Below are 22,192 nucleotides of genomic sequence, written 5' to 3'. Positions count from 1 at the left end.
TCCGCATATCAATTTATCTCTGAGGTATAAGGACATTGATATTTACTTGGAGAAAATATTTTCACACGGCTTTAAATACGTACACATTTTTGGTAAACAACTGAATAAAAATCTTACGGAATCCTGTGCTCCTTATGCACAAAAAACATGACCATATCCAATGCTCTGAAGCAGCAAATAATGTTTGTACTGTAAGTATGTATGTATTTTTAATTTAACCTGCATTGTTACCGACAGTAGTACACAAACAACTTAAATTTCATGTGAGTGGTAGCCCAAAACATTTGCAAATCACATTTACATTTTTGTGATACTGTGCCTTTCCATATATATTTATCTCTTGTAAACAGCAGATAGAAAATGAGGTACAGAAGACGTTATGAAATTAATATTCAATCTATATCAGAGAATGGCGACAATTTGTGAAAAATTGCTATGGAATCTTTATGCAAAATATCAACAACGAGATAACATGTCAATGAATTAAGAAACTTACTGACTCAAAGTTTAGCTTAGCTTTGACTATACAGCACCGATTTAATGTAGATTAAATAAGTATTCTTCCATTTCGAAATAAAGAAAACAAAAAGAAATGATGCAGTTTAGATTTGTTATTTAAAATTCTACCAACTGGAAATGATACTGAGTTATATAAATTTTTTTTTTTCGTATTTAAGATTTGCAGCCTGTATGTGATATCCGTTTTATATCAACAGCCTCTGTACAAGTGAAAGGACATTTTACAACATTTTTCCACGTGTCTAAAATTCTCATTATTCAAGCCGGACCAAGACCTGTTACGGTTTAATAAAATAACACCTTGATAATGACATGTGACATGGGTTGGAACTGTTCTTTAAAAAAGAAAATGTATCTTTATTGGAATTTTTAAAGAAAGGGTGCCATTTATTAGAATTTTTAAAGAACGAGAACAATTAATTCAATATTAGCAGACAGCGTACCTTCAATAGAATTTTTATTTAGAGTGTACTATTATCGGATTATTATAGAGGGTACCTTCAATGGAATTTTTACAAAAAGGTTACATTTCATTGAGTTTGACACAGAGGGAAAGAGAGGGTACGTGTAATTTGATTTTTTACAGAAAGGTACCTTTAATGGATTTTTAAAGAGGGTACTTTTAATGTAATTCCTAAAGATTAGAGGTACCCTTAAAGAAATTTTCAAAGACCGAGTAGCACTGAAGAAATTTTTAAAGAAGGACCCTTTATAAGATTTTTCTAAAGAAAGAGCCTTTATTAGGATTCTTAAAGATGGGGCACCTGCAATTAAATTTTTAAAGAGTACATTTTTAATTAAGTTTTCATCAAGATTACTTACAAGTGATTTTTAACTGTATCTAGAACAGATTTTTAAAAGAAAGGGATACCTTTATTAGAATTAAGGGAGGTCACCTTTAGTAAAATTTCTAAAGTGAGGATACCTTTGGTAAATTTTTTCAAGTGAGGTTACCTTTACTGGAACTTTTAAAAGTATCGTTTAGTGGGAGTTTTTTTAATCAATCTTTTATAGAGATGGTACCATTAACAGAATTTCTAAAGTGGGGGTACCTTCTACAGGATATTTAAGGAAAGAGTACCCTTAATTTAATGGTAATACTGTAGAAAGGGTATTTTAACGGAACATTCAAAGAAAATGCACTTTTGGTGAAATTTTTAAAGAGAGGGTGCTATTCCTTGAATTTTTAAAGATGTCTGTCTGTTTCTACCTGAGACGGTAAAGAAGGTTACTCTCAGTTCAATTTCTCATTGCAATTAGAAGACAAGGTACACCCCTCAATATATCGCATAACATTATCAGTAAGAGATTTACTGTTAAACCCTGACCCGAAAAGAGATGCATGTACCTAAAACATATTAATGTAACGTGGAAAAGATCTAGTTTTAATAAGTAAAATTCACTTAACGGTGGGAGCCAGGATGCTGAACTTCTCATTAATAAAATGAGGAAATTACTTCAAAGTGACTGAAATCGACAATGCAGTTAAACGCCTTACAGTGAAGTCAGTTAGTCTCGGCTTCAAAAGGTCAATAATTTATGATATAGTTTCGGCGAGGTTTATTAGGCCATCCCTAGATTATATAAGAACTAAGCAGGGTATGAAGAACTATGGATACTTAATAGATGTTTTTAAGACTAAATAATTACATAGATTGCTTGTTTGCAAGCTCATGTTGGGATTATGCCAAGCTGGGAATCTTTTATAATAAAGGGAGAAAAAGAATCCTTTAGAATAGGTTCCTCGTTGTCTTTCATCATAGCCAAGTGATTCAAGAATACAACAACAATCCTACGCCTACTTTACCATCAAGAAGTTTGGGACTGCTGGAAGGTAGAAGAGTAAATGCTAAAAGTGCAAAAACGAAATATATGATTCAAGCAAAGTCGGAAATTAATCTTATGATGTCACAACAGCAACACAAAATACAAGCGAAAATAATAATTTAGTATAAAAATAAAAATAATTAAATGGCGAACTCTACTAAAATCAGACTTTTGCAAAAGAAAGTTTCAGTCAGTGCTACCATGCAGGGACAAGCCATTACCCAACTAAAGGTTCCTTCTCCTACCAAAATCTCTGACAGTCAAGCATATGTCTATAAGATAACACGCAGGTGTAACTGTGTACATTGCGTCTGTCTCTGATTGCATGCCCAAAGTAACTTTGTGCAACAGGCTAGTCTCTCATTGAATACAAGAGTGACTTTGTACATTTGGTCAATCTCTCATTGCATGCAGGAGTGACTTTGTACATTTGGTCAATCTCTCATTGCATGCAGGAGTGACCGTGTACCTTGCTCTTGCGTGACGGAGGAAGGACTTTCGTTCAGTGGTGGGGGAGGGTTCAGGGGAGGTGCTCGACTCGGCGTGGTACAGCAGGTCTGAAATACCCAACCCAACTTCAACTAGGATTCTTATCTTTTACGTGAACCTTATACTTAAGAACAGCAAATAAGCTTAGCTAGCTGCCTTCTGTTCATCATCAAAATGGGTTAGTTACACTATATCTATAAATTTCAATTCAGGACGAATTGTCTAAGAATGTGAGCGTAGTTTTAAATTGCTCAACAAAACATTTTACTCCTCAAACAGAATACTGTACCTAGTATTATTTGCCCTCTGCGCACAGACAGCAACATTCTAAACTGTTTCATAAAAAATGATTTATATAAAATCCATGTAGAAACTACAAAGTATTAGTCTGCAGTGTAAAGAACATTGCACGGAAGCATTATAATTAAAGCTTTTTTTTGTTCTCATTCTATGCCAGATGTACCATGAACACCATAGAAAGCTTAAATATAGAGTTCTCATTCAACAACTGAGTAAACATCAAGGAAGAGGTTCTTAAAAAGTACCATTTAATCTTGTGTAATATGAGCTGAATAATTTTGCAGCATGAAATGCTTCCTCGTTATTATTATTATTATCATTTTTTTTTGGAAAAAGAAAGATATATACTCATTTGCGGTAAAGTGACTTTTTTATTCTCTAAAGATACTGAAAATCATTCGTCATATAAAGTAAAAATTATTTGTAGGAACACAACAAGGGCATACTATATGATTCAGACAAGCTTACTCCGCTGATTTGTCTTACTATGTTGAGAAGACCTATCAGTACGTAAAGATTGAGCATTTCAGATATTATAGAAGAAAGACTACAGCATGAAAGGAGGGACGAAGGATTAAATGCAAAATAAGAAAAATGTATATTGGACAACACGACAATAATATGCTTGAACAGCCTTTGTAAATTTCCAATTAGCTGTCAGAGAGAAACAAATCAAGCAAACACAAAGGTAACCAAGTAAATAAAAAAAAGCCAAATATTCACATAAAAGTCATTCATTGTTACAATCTTGATTTCTAAAGTGGTTAAATCCTTTTAAAAACTTCCGTATTTCAAAAAGACATTGCATTTGATATGCCTATGCTTGCTCTCCAGCTATTCAACGCAAAGAGGCAGACAGAGCCAACTTGGTCTGCTCTGACTTTGATGTCTTCAGACTGCTCACAGTAACTTCAAAACTGAAATGAGTAGGCCTAATGACTTTATAACGAGGAAACGTAAAGTCTGGTGTTCTTCTCACGACTTCTCCCTTCCATATTGCTAAAAAAAAAATCCAAAACTTCTGCAAATCTAATTTGTTTTCTTTCTCCGCATATGTGTAGGTGTTTCGATATGCAAAATTTCCGGTGCCTCTTATTTTTCCCTAAACTTATCCTAGACGATTCCCTTTCTCCTAATCTGTCCATGGCCTTTTAACCCCCTCATGTATTTTACATATTTCTTTTTAAATTTTGCAAGAATCAAGAAACCTGTAGTCCTGACAGAATTCATCCTTGGTTCCTTACCAAATTGATAAACCTAACCTTGTATTTTCACCTTGAATTTAAAATAGAAGGACCTTTCTTATTGTACTAACTTCCATACTGATCAAAGTAAAGATATTTGGTGTAGGAGGTTACTTTCTGAAATGTTGTCACATTATTTGTTAAATGTTAGTAAATCCCAAACACAAAAGATGAATGGATTAAAAACTTATATTAATTTACCTACCAAAAATATTTTTTATGGGCAAAACTTGTCCATCTGGGAACTGCAAGTGCGAGCAGTTTCAAAGGAATGTGTAACATTTGAGTTCATTTGTTATATACTGCAACAGTAATCGAATTTTGTCTTGTATTAAACTGATACCAGTTCAGTATGAGGCTGACAGTAAAGTTTTGAGTTTTTCATTCACAGAAACCTATCTAAGGAATTTAGGCTAAACTGTAAAATTCTACCGCGAATAGCAATGTTCCCCAAGAACTTGATTAATGTGATCTCATCTACTGTATAAACAGTTGAAGAACACGCGATTTTAACATTTAAGATTAAAAACACTGATGCACGTTAAGAAAAAAGGAGGGAGGAGTGGATGATAATGCAGAAATGAAGCGATGCCAAAATAAAAAAAAAAAAAGAACAACTTGGAAGCAGAAAGTTAGGAATGTGCTTGAGGAGGAAGACTCAATACTCACTGTGGTGAATCCTTTGCTGGAATCCCTGACTGGCGGCGTTTCCAGCGCCCTCCCTTTCCTTCTTCAACCCAACTTCCCTCGGGTCCTTGACCGGTAGGGTTCTTGCACTGTCTCCAGAGTAGACCGAATCCCTGCTATAGACCGACTGGTCTCGTATGGACAGGACGTCGTCCAGCTGGTTGGAGGATTCCGTTCTTGAAGAGACTCCGCCGTGCTCGGTTTCGGTCTCTGATCCCAGCATCTGGTAGTCATCGCTGTCAACACCTCCACCGTGGCTACGACTTCGGCCACGACCAACCATCTGGCCAGGGACACGGCTGTCTCTCTTCTGCTTGCTCTCGCCATAAGTTTTGTCCTGACATATAAGAAGGATTCAAAAAGAAAGTTCTAGATGTTGTTAGATCATGATGTTCAGTATCCAAAAACAGGACATTTAAGCGTTTAATATACCAACCAATTGAGTAGCCGTCAGAAGGCAATGAGGAATCACTTTAGGTCCGATGGAAATCATTTAGTGTCCTATGTGAACATGCACATCAAAAATAATGTTTCTTCATGAGCTAAACTGTTTGTTTGCTTGTATATTTCTTTTAAGTAATTCAAACGTCTATATGACCAACATATGACCATTTATACATCACACTTTTTCAGCCTCTGATATTTACTGAATGAAATGTTTGAGTTCAAATAGGAGAAGTAAAATTACCAGCAATAACGCACCTTTTCGTAATTATGAGTTTGGTATATTGCCATCAAAAGAATATGGCTGGATTCTTGATTACCCTGATTAGACGACGGAAAAGCGGCGTTGGCGTAGGGATAACTATCGTCAGCGACTTCTGTAATATGAAAGAAACAAAAGAAAACAGTTGATTAAAAGCACAATGATGAAGAAGTACAGAGATTACCCCAGAAATAGAGATTCTGAGAAACAAAAGAAAACAGTTGATTAAAAGCACAATGATGAAGAAGTACAGAGATTACCCCAGAGATAGAGATTCTGAGATGAAATGAGTTACCTTATTTATTTTTTGCTTTTAAGGAGGATGAACGCAAAACTTTAATAAAAGCACTTCAAAAACATTACATTCTCGTGGATGCGTCAACAAAACGGATTACAAAGTAAGGAAAAAATATCGTCATGACATCATTCCCTCTATGGTAAAAATACTGAATGCAGATATGTACTTATTTGATATCTTAATGTTATTAGTGTGCTTAATGGTTGCATTATTTATTGCTTAAATTTAAAATGATAGTTTCTTAAAGACAGTACAAAGACAGTACATTAGAATGAGATTTACAATCAGTGTCTCTCTCTCTCTCTCTCTCTCTCTCTCTCTCTCTCTCTCTCTCTCTCTCTCTCTCTCTCTCTCTCTCTCTCTAGTGATTTGGAATGACACTCGTACTTACGGTGGCTTTGAACTTTCTTGTTAATCTAGGTGATGCTTTACGAGAAGGATTTGGCAAGGATGCAAAGTTGGCTTTCTTTCTGAGGATCCTTTGTTGTAATAAGGGGCTCATGGGTTGTAATGCTCAGCCCTAAACACCGCCCCACGCACCCGCATTATATCGTCCTCACCCAAGGGACTGGGTTTGATATCTATGCTAAGTTGTATCTTTAACCATGATTTTTAATTCTTTAGGAAATATACGTCTTTTTGGTTCTGTGATGATTACTTATGGTTTCTTTTATAATTTCAAATATAATTCGGGGTCACCTTAAGTCATATTTTACAAAAATGCGCACCAAATACAGAGACAATGACAAATTGACAAACTTATTGCCCTTAGGAAGAATCTTTAATAAATTTCTTTTAATAATTAATCTTATGTGAAATTTCGTACCACTATCGGGCTCTAGCCATGGTTCAATAAATTTTAATCTATCATATACAGGGTGTAACACGAATTTATGCAAATATTTTGGGAAATGAAAGAAAAAATCATTCTGGGCGATAAATGTTCGGTTAACATATGCATTTTAAGGCTTCGTTTGTTGGTAAGGTGACTTTAAAATAACCGTTTATCCTTAACGCTACTTCTGGCAGGTGAGATGGCACTCTGGATGTCGGAGTAGGCAGGGGTATAGGGGGAAGGGTTGATGAAGCGCATTAGGCAACTGGATTGCTGGTCTTTTAATTACAATTTTTGGATTGCAGGTTATTAAAAACTGGTACGTTACAGTCCCTTCAGCTTGTGAACAGGCTTCTTGTAATCTAATTTCAGTGATTAGCTTTAAGCATCTAGAAAGTAGTGTAAATGTTGCTTGTTGAATTCTAGCGTACATTGTCCTGCCGCTTCGTCACGGAATTGTTTAATCAGGAGTCAGGACCAGGCCTACGCCTATGTTAAATGGGTGATACTGACAGTAGCCATGATGACAAAGGAATGCAGGTAGGGAGAATACTGCACTTTGAATATGTCAGCTTTTTACCTCTTTCGATTACTGTATGAATAAGCTACCTTTGACAGGAACGAAAGAAGAAAGGGAATTTTCAATAATGTTCCCATTCTTTTTCATGTGACAGACACGAAAGCGTTTTTATAGGTGTGGTTTTTCCTTTGACTGGTATGTGATTGCTATAAATACTTTTGAAGGAGAAGGAGATTTTTTATGATATGTTTTAAATCTTTTGATCGGTGTGTAATGAATAGGCTTATCTTTGATGAAGGGGAGATTCAGTGAAACTGCTTGCTATTCTTCATCGGAGACCAGTGAATGCCATTGATGCATGCATTTTTTCCCCTTTGCTCAGTACCTAGAGAATACATTGGATTTGGAGGTATTTTATTCACATCGGCCTAATCGCCGATTTCCTTTTTATAACAGTGGAGTTCACAATCGTGTAATCTAGAAATTGAACTGTTGCAAAACCCATAAATAAACATCATATCTGCATATTCCACATTACTGGAACGGTAAGGCACTGTCTCCAGTTTCTTGCTCTCAAAATGAATCAGGAATATGACCCTTGTAACCCTTACGCATTTTCCCGAGATGTAAACAGTATTGAGACCTTTCTAAAAAGCGGATACGTATCTAAAAACTAACCATAGAATCTTCTTGAAAATAATCTCAGTTTCCCACAAATTACTCCAGGTTCACTAGTACAACCTTATCCTGAGGCTTCACTTTACCTTACACAAGCTTGTGAAAATTTTTGCAAAATCACCCGAAATGAAGCTCTTTGAGATTCACAAAACACACTTCTCTATAGGTGCTGTTACAAATATATAAACTTTTCCTACGTTCAGATCTCAAAAGCTAAGTTTAATATCAATGACCATGCAAATATTTTACGTTAATAACTTCTGTCTTTTGAAGAAACAGAGAGAGAGAGAGAGAGAGAGAGAGAGAGAGAGAGAGAGAGAGAGAGAGAGAGAGAGAGAGAGAGAGAGAACTGCAGGAATGGTCTCTGAAATCAGAATGAGCAAGTTTTTATATTCTAGCAAGAAGTAAAACAATCAGATGATGCCACTATTAAGGCATTTTGGGAATGAGATACAAGAGAAAGTTCTCAGAAAGGAAGATGAAGTCACTTCCAGAGCAAAACGTTTTGAACTGCAATCTTACAAAACATGACGTAATCGATTGAGAAATGTGCTTTTACCGTCAAAAAGGCGTATGTGACTCGAACAGAAAATCATATGGGACATGATCAGAACACTACATGATCAGAGCAATGTAATCTTAAACATGACACAATTGCCATGTGCTTTGGTGCAATAACTTGTTCACATTTCTCAAAAGGTACATGTCTTTACCAGAAAATTGTATGGGACAAAGCTTTTAACGAAATCTTAACATGATCAAAACAGATGGCAGCTGGCTAATCATAAATGGAATGTTTTAAAACAAGATGAAGAACCAAAGTTGTTTTCAGAACTGAGCAGCCTATGGTTACCCTGTCCTATCAACACTTTATCTTTTGCAGTGACAACTGAGCAAAACAGAGCATTCGCTACACACACACACATGTTGCTGATATACTATGTTACTATTAAAAAGTATTAATTAATTCTAAATTACGCTGTTAAGTTATCTAAATCACTAACTCTTTTGAGATCTGACATTACACTACATACAATACTTCAACAATTATTATCATTACACAGAACACATGATAACCAGAACAGTAAATATATCAAAATCATGGAAAGATATACATTTACAAGACAATATCATGAATATATATATATATATATATATATATATATATATATATATATATATATATATATATATATATATATATATATATATATATATATATATATATATATATATATATATATAATAAATATATAATAATATATATTTTAATGATTTATATATATATATATATATATATATATATATATATATATATATATATATATATATATATATATATATATATATATATATATATATATATATATATATATATATATATATATATATAAAGATATAAAAGCAAGAGCAATTTCTTACCAAGGTTTACGAAGGCGAGTAATCTGGACACGATTGATTTGAAAAATCAGTCGGTAAAATACAAAAAGTAACTATATACATATTATCTGTAACTGAAAGCCAGTGGTTAAAATTTTTTTCAGAATCTTTACCGACTTTCTTCGCTTTCTACTAATGGAGAATCATTAGAAGTGAGAGAGAGAGAGAGAGAGAGAGAGAGAGAGAGAGAGAGAGAGAGAGAGAGAGAGAGAGAGAGAGAGATTTAAATAAATCTAAATCACTGGTTTTATTGAGAATGATGGTGGCAGAATGCATTCGATTTAAACATCCATGAAGATAAGCGGAGAGAAACCTTCCCGGACAAATAGGATGAGAATAAACTGCAAGGTCTTCCATGGGAGGTCTGCTCTGTTTGACGCCCTCGGAGAGATGTTGCATTTATTAAGACCATTTAAAATGAAAAACCATATTACTTCTGGTTTAAACAATAGATGTGAATATATTCAAAATGAAATTCGACAATTCTAATTATCTTCAGAACAACATTAAAAGTAAATTGTTATTAGTCTCATCAAAGGGAAGGTGTGTTGAAACGTGTTGAAAGGAAGCCTAGCCATGCGAGAACTTAAACTTGAACCTTGTTGCAGTTGTTGCAGAAACAAACACGCTGAGTTGCCCAGATATGGTATTATTAATGAATGGTGCTTTTGATGTTGAAACTTAATTGAAGCCTAGCCAGTGAGTTGAAATTGCTTTACTTTCTTTTAGCCAGTGAGTTTAAATTGCTAGTAGTTTGTTAGTTATTTAAAAGAAAATTTGTTGTAATGTGACATATAGAACCATAAGATCATCTCAATTTCATTCACCAATAGGCACTGTGATTTTGTAGAACATTTTACCAGAGGGCTGTTTTGTAAAAGAATGAAAACATATATAATAAGGTCCTTCATTATACGAGGGAATACCTGACCAGAATCAATATAGGAAAGTTACTCAAGGAAATTATAGTAGGATGCAAATTAATTATAATAAGATGCAAATAAGACTTTTTCTTGCATGTAAATCTTTGTTTATTGTTAAAAACACACTTAAAATCCCCAAGGCTTACGTGGACTACATTCCTCATCGTCAGAAGAAATGAAACTGGCGATGAGGATAGTAGTCCCCGCAAAGCTGAAGGATTTTAAGAGTATTTATAACAATATACCAAGATTTACGAACAAGTAAAGGGACTTATTATATCCTCATTTTTAAAATACCGAAATGTCTTCATAGTCTTAACCTTTGCTCATTAACTCGTTTGTAGGGGAAAGAAAAGCAATGTTTTTAATATGGTAAGAGTAAGGGATCCGAGCAAGAAACAAAAAACAAAAACATAAATAAATGATAAATATGTTTTTTTTTATTTCTGTTATTTCAATTTGCATTTATTTATCTCCAGTAACCAATAGTAAAATTTTTCTATAAACAAAAAAGGAAATGAGAATGGTTTTTTAATACTTGGATGAAATACGTAAAACTTTTTGTTTAAACTGTTTCATGCCTTGAATTTAGTGTTCTTTTTATATATTCTCAAATGATGCAAACAATGGCATATTAAATATATATATATATATATATATATATATATATATATATATATATATATATATATATATATATATATATATATATATATATATATATATTATCTTCAAAGTATAGCGTTATAATAATGTAGAGGACAAATTACATATAGTCAAATATGTATTCATCAAAATTCTAATAACCAACACCCATTCCTTTCCCCAGATTTCGGCACAATTGTGATTTTCTTTTACCCATTTTGTTTTGTGTGTAACAAAAATAAAATCTAAAATTCTGTATACCTGTTAAACTTGAGAGTATTTTTGCTTTAATGAGAGAAGAAACTTTGTACTGAAATCGTTTACCATTAAAAACTTTTATAGCTTCATCGCGGTTCAATAGCGCTGCCATTCTGAGGCTGCATCTCTGAAACTGTCGCATTTTTTTTTTTTTTAATCCAAATTAAGCTACTAGGCACAATGGAACAATGTTTTTTGACAGAAGAAAAAATTTTAATGCTTTTTTTTTTTTTTATGCTTGGTTTTTTGAAGGGGAGCCGGGTTGTGAGGAGCCAGGTTGTATGTTCGTTGGTAGTTGTAGGCTTCCAGAAAAAATACGAAAAAGAATTAAAATAATTCGAAAAATATTTTTGTACTGATGCCATTTATTTTGATAAAAAGAGACTCGTCTTTTATTAATGATAATTAGTTTGCCTTTTCCATTTCCTTGGAACAATGCATTAGATCATTAATGAAACGGCTGCACAGATGAAAAATGACACATAAACGTATTACAAAAATTTTTAAGAATATAAACAAATAATTGTAAAGCAATCCATTGAGTAATAATTTTACTCTGTACTAATGGGGAATCTTTTGAAAAGAGAGAGGAAGGGATGGTGATTACCTCAAAGGACCATTACGTTTGCATTTTGACAGAGCAGTGAGCACACGTTCAGTTCTCTCTCTCTCTCTCTCTCTCTCTCTCTCTCTCTCTCTCTCTCTCTCTCTCTCTCTCTCTCTCTCTCTCTCTCTCTCTCTCTCTCTCTCTCTCTCGTTTACGACCTAAAAGAGTGTTTAACAATTAAGTACATAATTTATTACTTAGTCAACAGAGGTATAATGATTTTTTTTTAGGAACGCTTCCATCTGCTCCCATCCCTCCTTGGCACCCAGCGCAGGAGTAGAGCACGGGTCGTCCACTTGTTAGCTAGTCATGTTTACTACCAGAACTACGAAAGACAGACAGACAAAGAGAGAGAGAGAGAGAGAGAGAGAGAGAGAGAGAGAGAGAGAGAGAGAAAACCAATAAGGCAAAACCAATAGAAGCACGTTCCTCAGGCCGGCAAGACGTTGATAGTAACCTAGAAAACGAAAGTGGGTGCAGATCGGCATTCTCGCAAGAAATACTGCCGGATCTTACTCGTACATCACCAGCCAATTTTGCCCAGATTTTCTAGCTTGAGGATTTTCATCTTCTGGATAAAGTTGCGTAAACAAACCCCTCGTCTTGTTTCTCTTACCCAGCTGGAGTTTTCGTCTGGTAAGGATGGGATTACGATATACTGTTCCCCTGTTTATCTTTCACCAGCGTGACAGCTCGATTCCTCTGTATGCGAAGATATTGGGGTCATATTTCCAGAGCTCGCTTGATAGAATAACACGAAATAAAGATAAAAAGCAGGGGGAAAGGATCATGTATGCATATATGTCTGGGTAAGAATGATATTAAAATGCTAATGGTGATACACGAGACCTAAACAACTTCTTGATGTGCAACTTGATAGCATAAATAGCAAATTAGACCAAATTCATAATTTCCTCATTTAAACATACATTAAAACACATAAAAGTAATGAACCGCTGTTAGGAATAGACATGTCTTGCTTAGATGACTTGTTATTCACAAACATTTGGTTATGTTGTCTAAAAACAATGTACTTTGAAATAGACGGTTTTTAAGTTGCCCATAGCCATGATAATCTGGTAAGCTTTTGATGTGTAGAAACCGTGGAACTAAGTTTGATTAGATACGTTCAGATAGAGGGAATTTCAAAGTATGTATAATATAATACTAAGCAGAGAGAGAGAGAGAGAGAGAGAGAGAGAGAGAGAGAGAGAGAGAGAGAGAGAGAGAGAGAGAGAGAGAATTCTATCAGTCTCTTATAGGAAATTCTAAATTATTCTTGGAACAAAGAACTTAAATAAATGAGCATAATCGAGCACCTCCAATATATTACATGTATGAATGATAGTTTTTGCCGTGCCCTTTAGAAACTATTCTTTATTTGCAATAACTGGCTTTAGTTTTTTTTTATGGCCTCATACAGTAAGTCTTGTATTTACATCTGTTAGATCAAACGACGGCAATTGTTGATTGACTGATTTATTTCAACTAGCGTTACAACAGTTTGACCGTAAATGGGAAATTCATTAAACTCATAATACATACTGTCTATTTCAATTTAATTAAATTGATAGGTAAAGTGGGTATGAATTGGCAAATATGAAAGCAACTGCAAAATAGTCATGGCTGTGGTAAAACAGGAATATGAAAAAATGCGTCTCAAATACCTGGAAAATAATGTATAAACCTAGAAAATAATGTCTACTGTATAATTTTGAGAAAGAAAACTGTGAAAGAATACACGAATAATTTCGTCGATGATAGAAACAGAGATCTGAATATAACAGGCAAAGGGCACAATTATTTTGAATATATATAAAACAATAAAATGAGGGAGAGGTGTGGAATGGAGAGGAAATGCCAAAATGTCAAGAATGTCGTTCGTAAAAATAAAGAGAGTTCGTGCTTTGAAATAGCCCGTTTTAATTATTTAAGAAACAGGTATACCAAAAAGCAAAACATCTGAGAACCACGAATATCTAAGAGAAAACAACTCGTCATTATCTGGACTCACTTCAGACTAAAACCCAAATACCTTGGAATAATAAAATCCAAGATTTTGGGAACCGGTGAATTATATATGTTTCCCCTTTCCTGAACTTCCGAGAAAGGATTTATGAAACCATTTGGTATGCTGTACTGCATAACATTCGTGCAATAATGTAAAAAATAAAGTCATGGACACCTTTGATTTGAAAAATGCAATAAGTGTATGCTTAAGGTAAAATACAAAAACTAACTTTATACAACTTATCTGCAAACGTTTTATAAAGATCATCATATCAGTTCAAGTATAAAGAGGCTTTTATTATGGCTCTAATTAGCTATTAGTTACTGAATGAAACCTCTCGACTATTACTCTGTTTCGGTCGTCCTTTTCACGGAAATACCTTAATAAACCCGACGATACCGGATACAGGTACATATAACCTCAAAGAAGCTAATTCTTTGCTTTTCAACTTTCTCGGACATTGTTAAATTGCAATATTAAAATTTTTAATGGATTAACAGCACTATGTATAATTATAAAAAGATATGACAACCTTTACTACAATGAAAACGTCTTTTAAAAGGTTAAAAGTTACACAAGTAATAGAAGCGCACAGACTAATCTGTTATAATTAAATATACCGCGTGCATACTGATTGTAATGGAATTCATTAAATTTTCTGTCATTTATACGGGTGGAATCAAGGCATCCATGGGCCGTTTTAATATGTAATCCTATTCTTAATTAATCTCTCTCTCTCTCTCTAATATGTAATCTTATTCTTCATTAATCTCTCTCTCTCTCTCTCTCTCTCTCTCTCTCTCTCTCTCTCTCTCTCTCTCTCTCTCTCTCTCTCTGCAAAAATATACGGGATCAAATTTAATCCGAATGTTGCCATTTGTTTATTTCAGGAAATGAAATAACCTGTTACTACGTCGACCGTACAAGATTCCGGAATCTTATTAAGTGCTTAGGACACACGAGAGCACTCTTATATTTTCAAAAGATCTCGCAAACTAATTAAGGCGTCGTCGACGGAACTTATGAATGATCTATGCAGTGTCTTTCAAGTTACATTTTGGGATTTTCTTAAGAATGTTGTAGTCTTTTTTTTATCAAAACTGTATAATGAAACGTGTGTTCTAAGGTGAAACCCTGTATTATTATATTTTTATGTGACATCTTTCAGTTCAAAGGCTTTCTCTTTTTCCCATTTGAACTTGAGATACATTGGAAAATTATGATTTGATGATTGCCTCATTCGTAAACTGTCTTTTCTTTCGAAGTCAGTAAATTGCCGTCTGTTACGAAGTAATTGAAGAATATGCCAGCTGAATTGCAATTTATGGCGTTTGCATTCAACAAAGCCACATTGCAAGGAATGCAACTACGGCCAAAGGTGGTGCAACCATAAGGTAATTTTTTTTTTACTGGACATATTGTACTATTATTTTTTTCCATTAACATCCAAATCATCATTATGTAACACTTCTCGTCTTTTGCTTTCCAGATAGATTTTTCAAATGCAGCTATCAACAATTGCAATAACAGTATCTCTCAGTGGACTTTTCCACAAACTGTGCAAAGTACAGTATTTGGGCTGCTAATCACGAATATGAGAGCGAAATTGTAATATATTGCAATGATCCACACACACACACACACACACACACACACACACACACACACACACACATATATATATATATATATATATATAATATATATATATATATATATATATATATATATATCAACGACCATCATAAAAGAAATAAATATGCTAAGACTGTGTTATTGAAGCTATCCACAGGTGGAATATTAATCTCATCCCTGGATTATCCCTGATCCTTTGTCCCTGTCTTTTTGTTTAAAGACATATAGCCCAGATTAACAAACTGTACCCCTTTGTGCCCCAATTTCCCGACTCATGACCTTTCAGCTCAGTTATGAAATCATCAACACACAATTGTGGAACCTAATTTCACGTAATGACCAGACTTTGAAAATGCAAACACAAACCACATTTTCCCCAACTTTCCGACTCAGTGATCTGGTTTCATTCAATTATCACCTTCTGATGAAATTTATTTCTCAAGTGGAACAGAAATAAACACGTTCCCATCAAGTTTTTATCATTTCTATAATATCTCACAATGAAAGGGGTTAGTAGAATGAAATGTTAGCAATTATGCTAACCGGTCGGGGAGTTGATATAATAATTCAGATACATGCTAGGCCTTAGTCAGGTGCCTGGTTCCAACCTTTTAAAGTCACAAAGTTCCAATATTTATTAATGATATCTTATGCCATAATTATATATATGCCCTATACTCTATATATATAAATGTGTAGGTGTATCAGAAAAACCATGTACATACAAGACAGTATATAGATAATCAATTATATATATATTTATATATATATAAAACATATATATATCAGATATATATATATATATATATATATGTATATATATATATATAATGATATATAAATGAAATGTTAGCAATTCAGTGCTAACCTGTATATATATATATATATATATATATATATATATATATATATATCCTATATATATATATATATATATAAATATATATATATTTCATATATATATATATATATATATATATATATATATATATATATATATATATATATATATATATATATATATATATATATATATATATATATATATATATATATATATATATATTATATATATATATATATATATATATATATATATATATATATATATATATATATATATATATATACTGTATATATATGTGTATGTATATATTTCTTCTTCTTCTTTCAACCTTATTAGTCCCACTGTATAGCAGGGTCAGCTGCTCGAGTCAACTTTCTCCATCTATTTCTATTCCTTGCATCTTCTTCCCCCAGTCCCACCTAACCCATATTGCTCCTCACCTCATCCATCCATCTGATTCGCTGATGGCCCACACTCCTCCTCCCCATCACTGGCATGTTCTTAGCTCTCTTGATAGGTTTTACCTCATCTCTTCTTAATACATGGCCATAGTATCTCAGACGAGCTTCTCTAGCCTTTCTCGTTTACGTTACATATACCACACATTCTTCTTATATCTTGGCTCTCCCTCCTTTCCAGTAGTGACATTCCAGCAATCCATCTCACCATCCTCATCTCGGTTCTTTCCAACAATCCCTCCTCTTTCCTCTTAAGTGCCTAAATTTCTGCCCCATATAAATCTTCAATTTGAGCCTTAATGGCATTTTCTTGTCTAAAACAACTCCAGTTACTTCTCTCCATTTTCGCCATGCTTCTTTCACTCTCTGTCTCACTCCTTTCTCAATACTTCCATCCTCTGTTATTACTGATCCCAAGTATCTAAATTCATTGTTCTGTTTTAGCACTGTAGCATCGTCCACTTGAATGTTTACTTCTTCATTAGCTCTGTCTTTCCAATGTTCACTTTCTATCCTTTCTTTTCTAGGGCTCCTTTCCATGCTAAAAACCTTCCTTGTAGTTCTTCTTCTGTGTCTGCTATTATGAGTAAATCATCAGCTAACATTAGTTCCCACGGTTCTTCGTTGTTCCTTAATCCTGATGTCAGTGTCTATAACGACGAGGAACAAGAATGGACTCAGAGCTGTTCCCAGATGGGAGCCAACCTCCACAGGGGATGCCTCAGTCTCCCCATATTTTGTCTGTACAGTGGTTCTTGCCCCCTCATACATCATCTTCACTAACCTTACCAACTTCTCTGGTACTCCACTCGTTCTCAAAAACCGACAAATTAGTCTTCTTGGTACCCTGCCTTACGCCTTTTCAAGATCCACAAAATACATGTAAACTTGCTTGTTTCCTTCTAAACACTTCTCTTGGACTTGTCTTACTATAAAAATAGCATCCACAGTATTAAGTGTGTTTGAGAGAGAGAGAGAGAGAGAGAGAGAGAGAGAGAGAGAGAGAGAGAGAGAGAGAGAGTGAGAGTGTGTGTGTGTGTGTGTGTGTGTGTGTGTGTTCCACACAGAACCTGTTGGCCTGTGAAGCCTCATACATATAACTCGAAGCAGGAACAAGAGTCTGGATGAGACAAACACTCGAATGGCATACACATGCAACTTTCTCAGCTGGTAGCAGGTATAGACCGTAATGAACCGGTTTCATCATCAGTATCCTTTCTTAACATGAACATGAACATCAAATACACATTAACTATACATAGATTGCACCGCCTTTGGATAGTCCCCTTTGCAATCTTTATTACTATGTATCTTTTTACACGTTGTGCTATAAGTCCGTTTTTTACTTTGTTTCCATATAATACTTCATGTAACCAAAGCCTCGAAGTTTCTAAACTATTTTATTTTTGAAACAATTTCCTGTAAACTTTGAAACACATTAAAAACTAATGAATCTCTATTCATAGAGTAAATGCTTATGTAGTGAATCAAATATATAAGTAGATTTTATGCTTGCGTACAGTAGTGTATTAAATTTGACAGCAGATTGTATATTTATGTAGGGGATTGGATACGTGAGTAGACTATATAAGCATAACTGATTTCCTACATTGTCCAGTCAGTAAAAGAGAAAATCTCTCTCTCTCTCTCTCTCTCTCTCTCTCTCTCTCTCTCTCTCTCTCTCTCTCTCTCTCTCTCTGGTTTGAACTATAAGTAAAAAAAATCAGTCATTCTCCCTGTTGGTAGAATAAAAGTGTCGAGCGCTGAAAATCGCAAATCAAGAATTAACTGAAACATTACGAACCTTCTGTTTCAGTATTATAACTACTAGTTCCGCCAACAATTATTATTATTATTATTATTATTATTATTATTATTATTATTATTATTATTATTATTATTATTATTATTATTATTATTATTATTATCAAAGATACTTACAATGTTTTTTTTCCGTTTTATAAAAGCCATGTTGCATTTTTAGCAACAATTTATACCTTCCATTTTAAATATGAATAGGGAAAGTCTTCCAAAATGCCATGTTGAACTTTAATACACATTATATAATTTCGTTATTTATAACCCTTCGAATTTTTTTTTTTTTTTTATTTTTAAACATTTCTACTTATCTTAAATTGGGTAAAATTTACGGTTTTTCCTTTCAAAATATTTTTCTTAAGCATAGGCACGAAACCCAAAAGTGAGAAAAAAAATCACATGCAAATTTTATTTGCATAAATATGAGTATGTGCAATTAACGCATCAACAGTGAGAGAATTTAAATCATATATTTTCACAAATATTTTTTCAATGTTTCGTTAATAATAATAATAATAATAATAATAATAATAATAATAATAATAATAATAATAATAATAATAATAATAATAATAATAATAATAATAATAATAATAATAATACCCCCAATCACTTCTATTTCATAAGAACAGAAATTCTGTATTTACCTATTCTGTACTTACCAATTTACCGAAGCTATGAAGATGTCTGTAATACAATTGCCTCTATTTGCCCAATTAGAACAATTCACGTAAATGCATCTAATGAAAAATATCATGTCAAAATATTTCAAATCAATTTTCTTCACTACGAACAGATGCACATGTCTTGGGTGACATATATACCCAAAGAAAGAAATATTATTTAAGCATCATTAGTAAAGAACTTTTTTCTTATTCTCTCATGCACAAATGAATTATACTTTGAGCATTTATATTACTTACTATGGCTATGTCTCTCCATCAGTGCTTGAGAGGATCTCTGGTAAAATCGGTTAGGATTTTTTGCATTTTCCTATGGAAATATTTAAAAAATTTTCCATGTTCTGGTAACAAGAGTTATATTTATTTTATGTCCCCTTGGTAATATCGGTTAAATGTTTTTTGCATGTTCCTTTGATATTATCACTTAAATTTTTATGCATGTTCTTTTCGTAATATCAGATAAGATTTTTTCCATGGTATTATCAATTAAAAGTTTTTTGCATGTTCCTTTGGTGGTATCACTTAAATTTTTACGCATGTTCCTGTGGTGTTATCAGATAAGATTTTTTGCATATTCCTTATGCAATATCACTTAAATTTTTATGCATGTTCCTTTGGTATTATCGGATAAGACTTTTTGCATATTCCTTTGTTAATGTCACTTAAATTTTTATGCATGTTAATGTTTTTGCAAATTCCTTTGTTAATGTCACTTAAATTTTTATGCATGTTTCTTTGGTAATATCAGTTAAATTCTGTTTATTTGCCTTCGGTATTATCAGTTAATTTTTTTTTTATTCGCCTTTGGTAATATCGTTTAAGAATGTTTGCACGTTCCTTTGGAAGCATCGGTTAAAAAGTTTTGAATGTTCCTCTATTAATATCGGTTAAGAATTTTTACATGTTCCTCTGGTAATATCGGCAAAAATTTTTGCATATTCCTTTGCCATTATCGATTAAGAATTTTTGCATGTTTCTCTGGTAATATCTATTAAAAATGTATGCACATTCCTTTGGTAATATCCGTTAAAATCTTTTGCGTTTTCCTTTGGTAATATCGGTTACGATTTTTTTGCATGTTCCTTTGAACCGATCTTTGCTTCTTTGCTTAACAGCTTCTTTGGAAGGTTTTTCCCATGAGGTTTTCAGTCCGCTCAGCTAAGAGGAGACCGCCGGGACTATCGGAAGTTTTTAAAACAAAAATAGTTCCGACAATTTCAAGAACTCTCAGGAGGTAGGTTTCAATTCTTCCTCCGTGTCGAGCTTGGTCTAAATTCCTGGGAAAAATAGAACATTGGGTGAAAGATTTCTTTTTGTTATCGGAAGGATTTCTATTTTTCCTTTATCTCAAACCACAAGAGTTACGTTTTACAGATGTGGTAAGCGTTATGTTAAACACCGTGACCTGTATCATGTAGACTCGGCGGTATGAACTATAAGGAAAATCTCTGTTTACATTGTTCAGTAATGAGTGGGTGACAGTAAATATTCTAAAATCATATATATATATATATATATATATATATATATATATATATATATATATATATATATATATATATATATATATATATATATATATATATATTCATTTATCATATATAAGAAACAGGGGTGTATATTTCGACTTTATATATATACAGAGTGTGATATATATACTATATATATAACCGTTAGGGACTATATCCCCACTATATATGGCCTTAAAACTCATTTGGCTAAAAATCATAGACTACATTGCTATATATAGACCATACCCCACCTCATATCCACACCTGACAGGTGTCATATATAAACTATTAACATTACTACCCTATATGTGTTTACAAATATGATAGTCCTATTTTCATACATCTCTACTGCCTACCTTAAAGTTTAAACAATTTACAAATTTCTTTTGATATTAAAGGATCATATATATCCCTTGATGATATTCATATTATGGTTGTATTTCTTTTATAAATAGATTCAATGATGTTCCTTTCAGTATTATTAGAATATACAATCCTTTTGCCCCTTCCCAGTTGATATATGATTGTTCTCACTAAATACAAATATACCACTGTTCCCTTGTGCATATCTACACATTTCTTATGTTGTATATTTTTTTTCCAGTGTGTGTGTGTGTGTGTGTGTGTGTGTGTGTATGTAGTGAGGTGGTGGTGACAATAAAAGCTGTTCTACTTTTCTTGATTTTAGTATAAAAGTATCGAAGGGGGTTACCTATTCATGGAGCGTCTCCCCTGAATTTCTCCAAAAAATCCAGCATCTCCATTCTCACTTACGCTATTTCTCACAAACTCCGCGGACACTGAGTACCAATTGTTGTTTTTCACAACTTTCACAAAAAATGAACTTAACAGCATATTTTATATTAAAGGTGATGCAGAGGTCACTGGAATATGATTAAAAAAATTCTAGATAAAAATCTCAGTATTTTTCAAATCATATCTATATGGTAAGTGGCAACTTAAAAGTATTTTACATATTTTTTCTCATATGTTCTGGGCATATCACGAGGGTGATGTTTGTAGCACACTTGAGAAATGACAGCGTACTGAGAGGTTTCAGACGCAAAACTGATTATTTTTCACTCCTTTACAGAAAATCGTTCACAATTCTTCCAAGTTTGTAAGACAAAGAATATTATGTTATTCAGTTATTTAGTTATAAATATATCTTTCATATTCCACCTAGAAAAATCATATAAATAATTATACCACTGTTAATACATTTTATATATATATATATATATATATATATA

General features: G+C 33.1%; 1 protein-coding gene across 1 annotated transcript in view; it reads right to left on the bottom strand.

Annotated features, from left to right (window-relative positions):
• Window positions 1-2,739: 2,739 nt before the first annotated feature.
• Window positions 2,740-22,192, bottom strand: part of LOC136851783 (uncharacterized) — a 54,996-nt gene continuing 35,543 nt past the window's right edge. Inside the window, exons 2-5 of the mRNA XM_067126095.1 lie at window positions 10,613-10,677; window positions 5,769-5,887; window positions 5,049-5,403; window positions 2,740-2,903 (exon numbers count right to left, since the gene is read on the bottom strand). Of these exons, the coding sequence (XP_066982196.1) occupies window positions 2,740-2,903; window positions 5,049-5,403; window positions 5,769-5,887; window positions 10,613-10,677 (703 nt within the window). The remainder of the gene's footprint in view (window positions 2,904-5,048; window positions 5,404-5,768; window positions 5,888-10,612; window positions 10,678-22,192) is intronic.

The sequence above is a fragment of the Macrobrachium rosenbergii genome, chromosome 24 (assembly GCF_040412425.1).
Source record: "Macrobrachium rosenbergii isolate ZJJX-2024 chromosome 24, ASM4041242v1, whole genome shotgun sequence".
In the NCBI taxonomy this organism is placed as follows: Eukaryota; Metazoa; Arthropoda; class Malacostraca; order Decapoda; family Palaemonidae; genus Macrobrachium; species Macrobrachium rosenbergii.
This window is presented reverse-complemented; position numbering and strand designations above follow the sequence as displayed.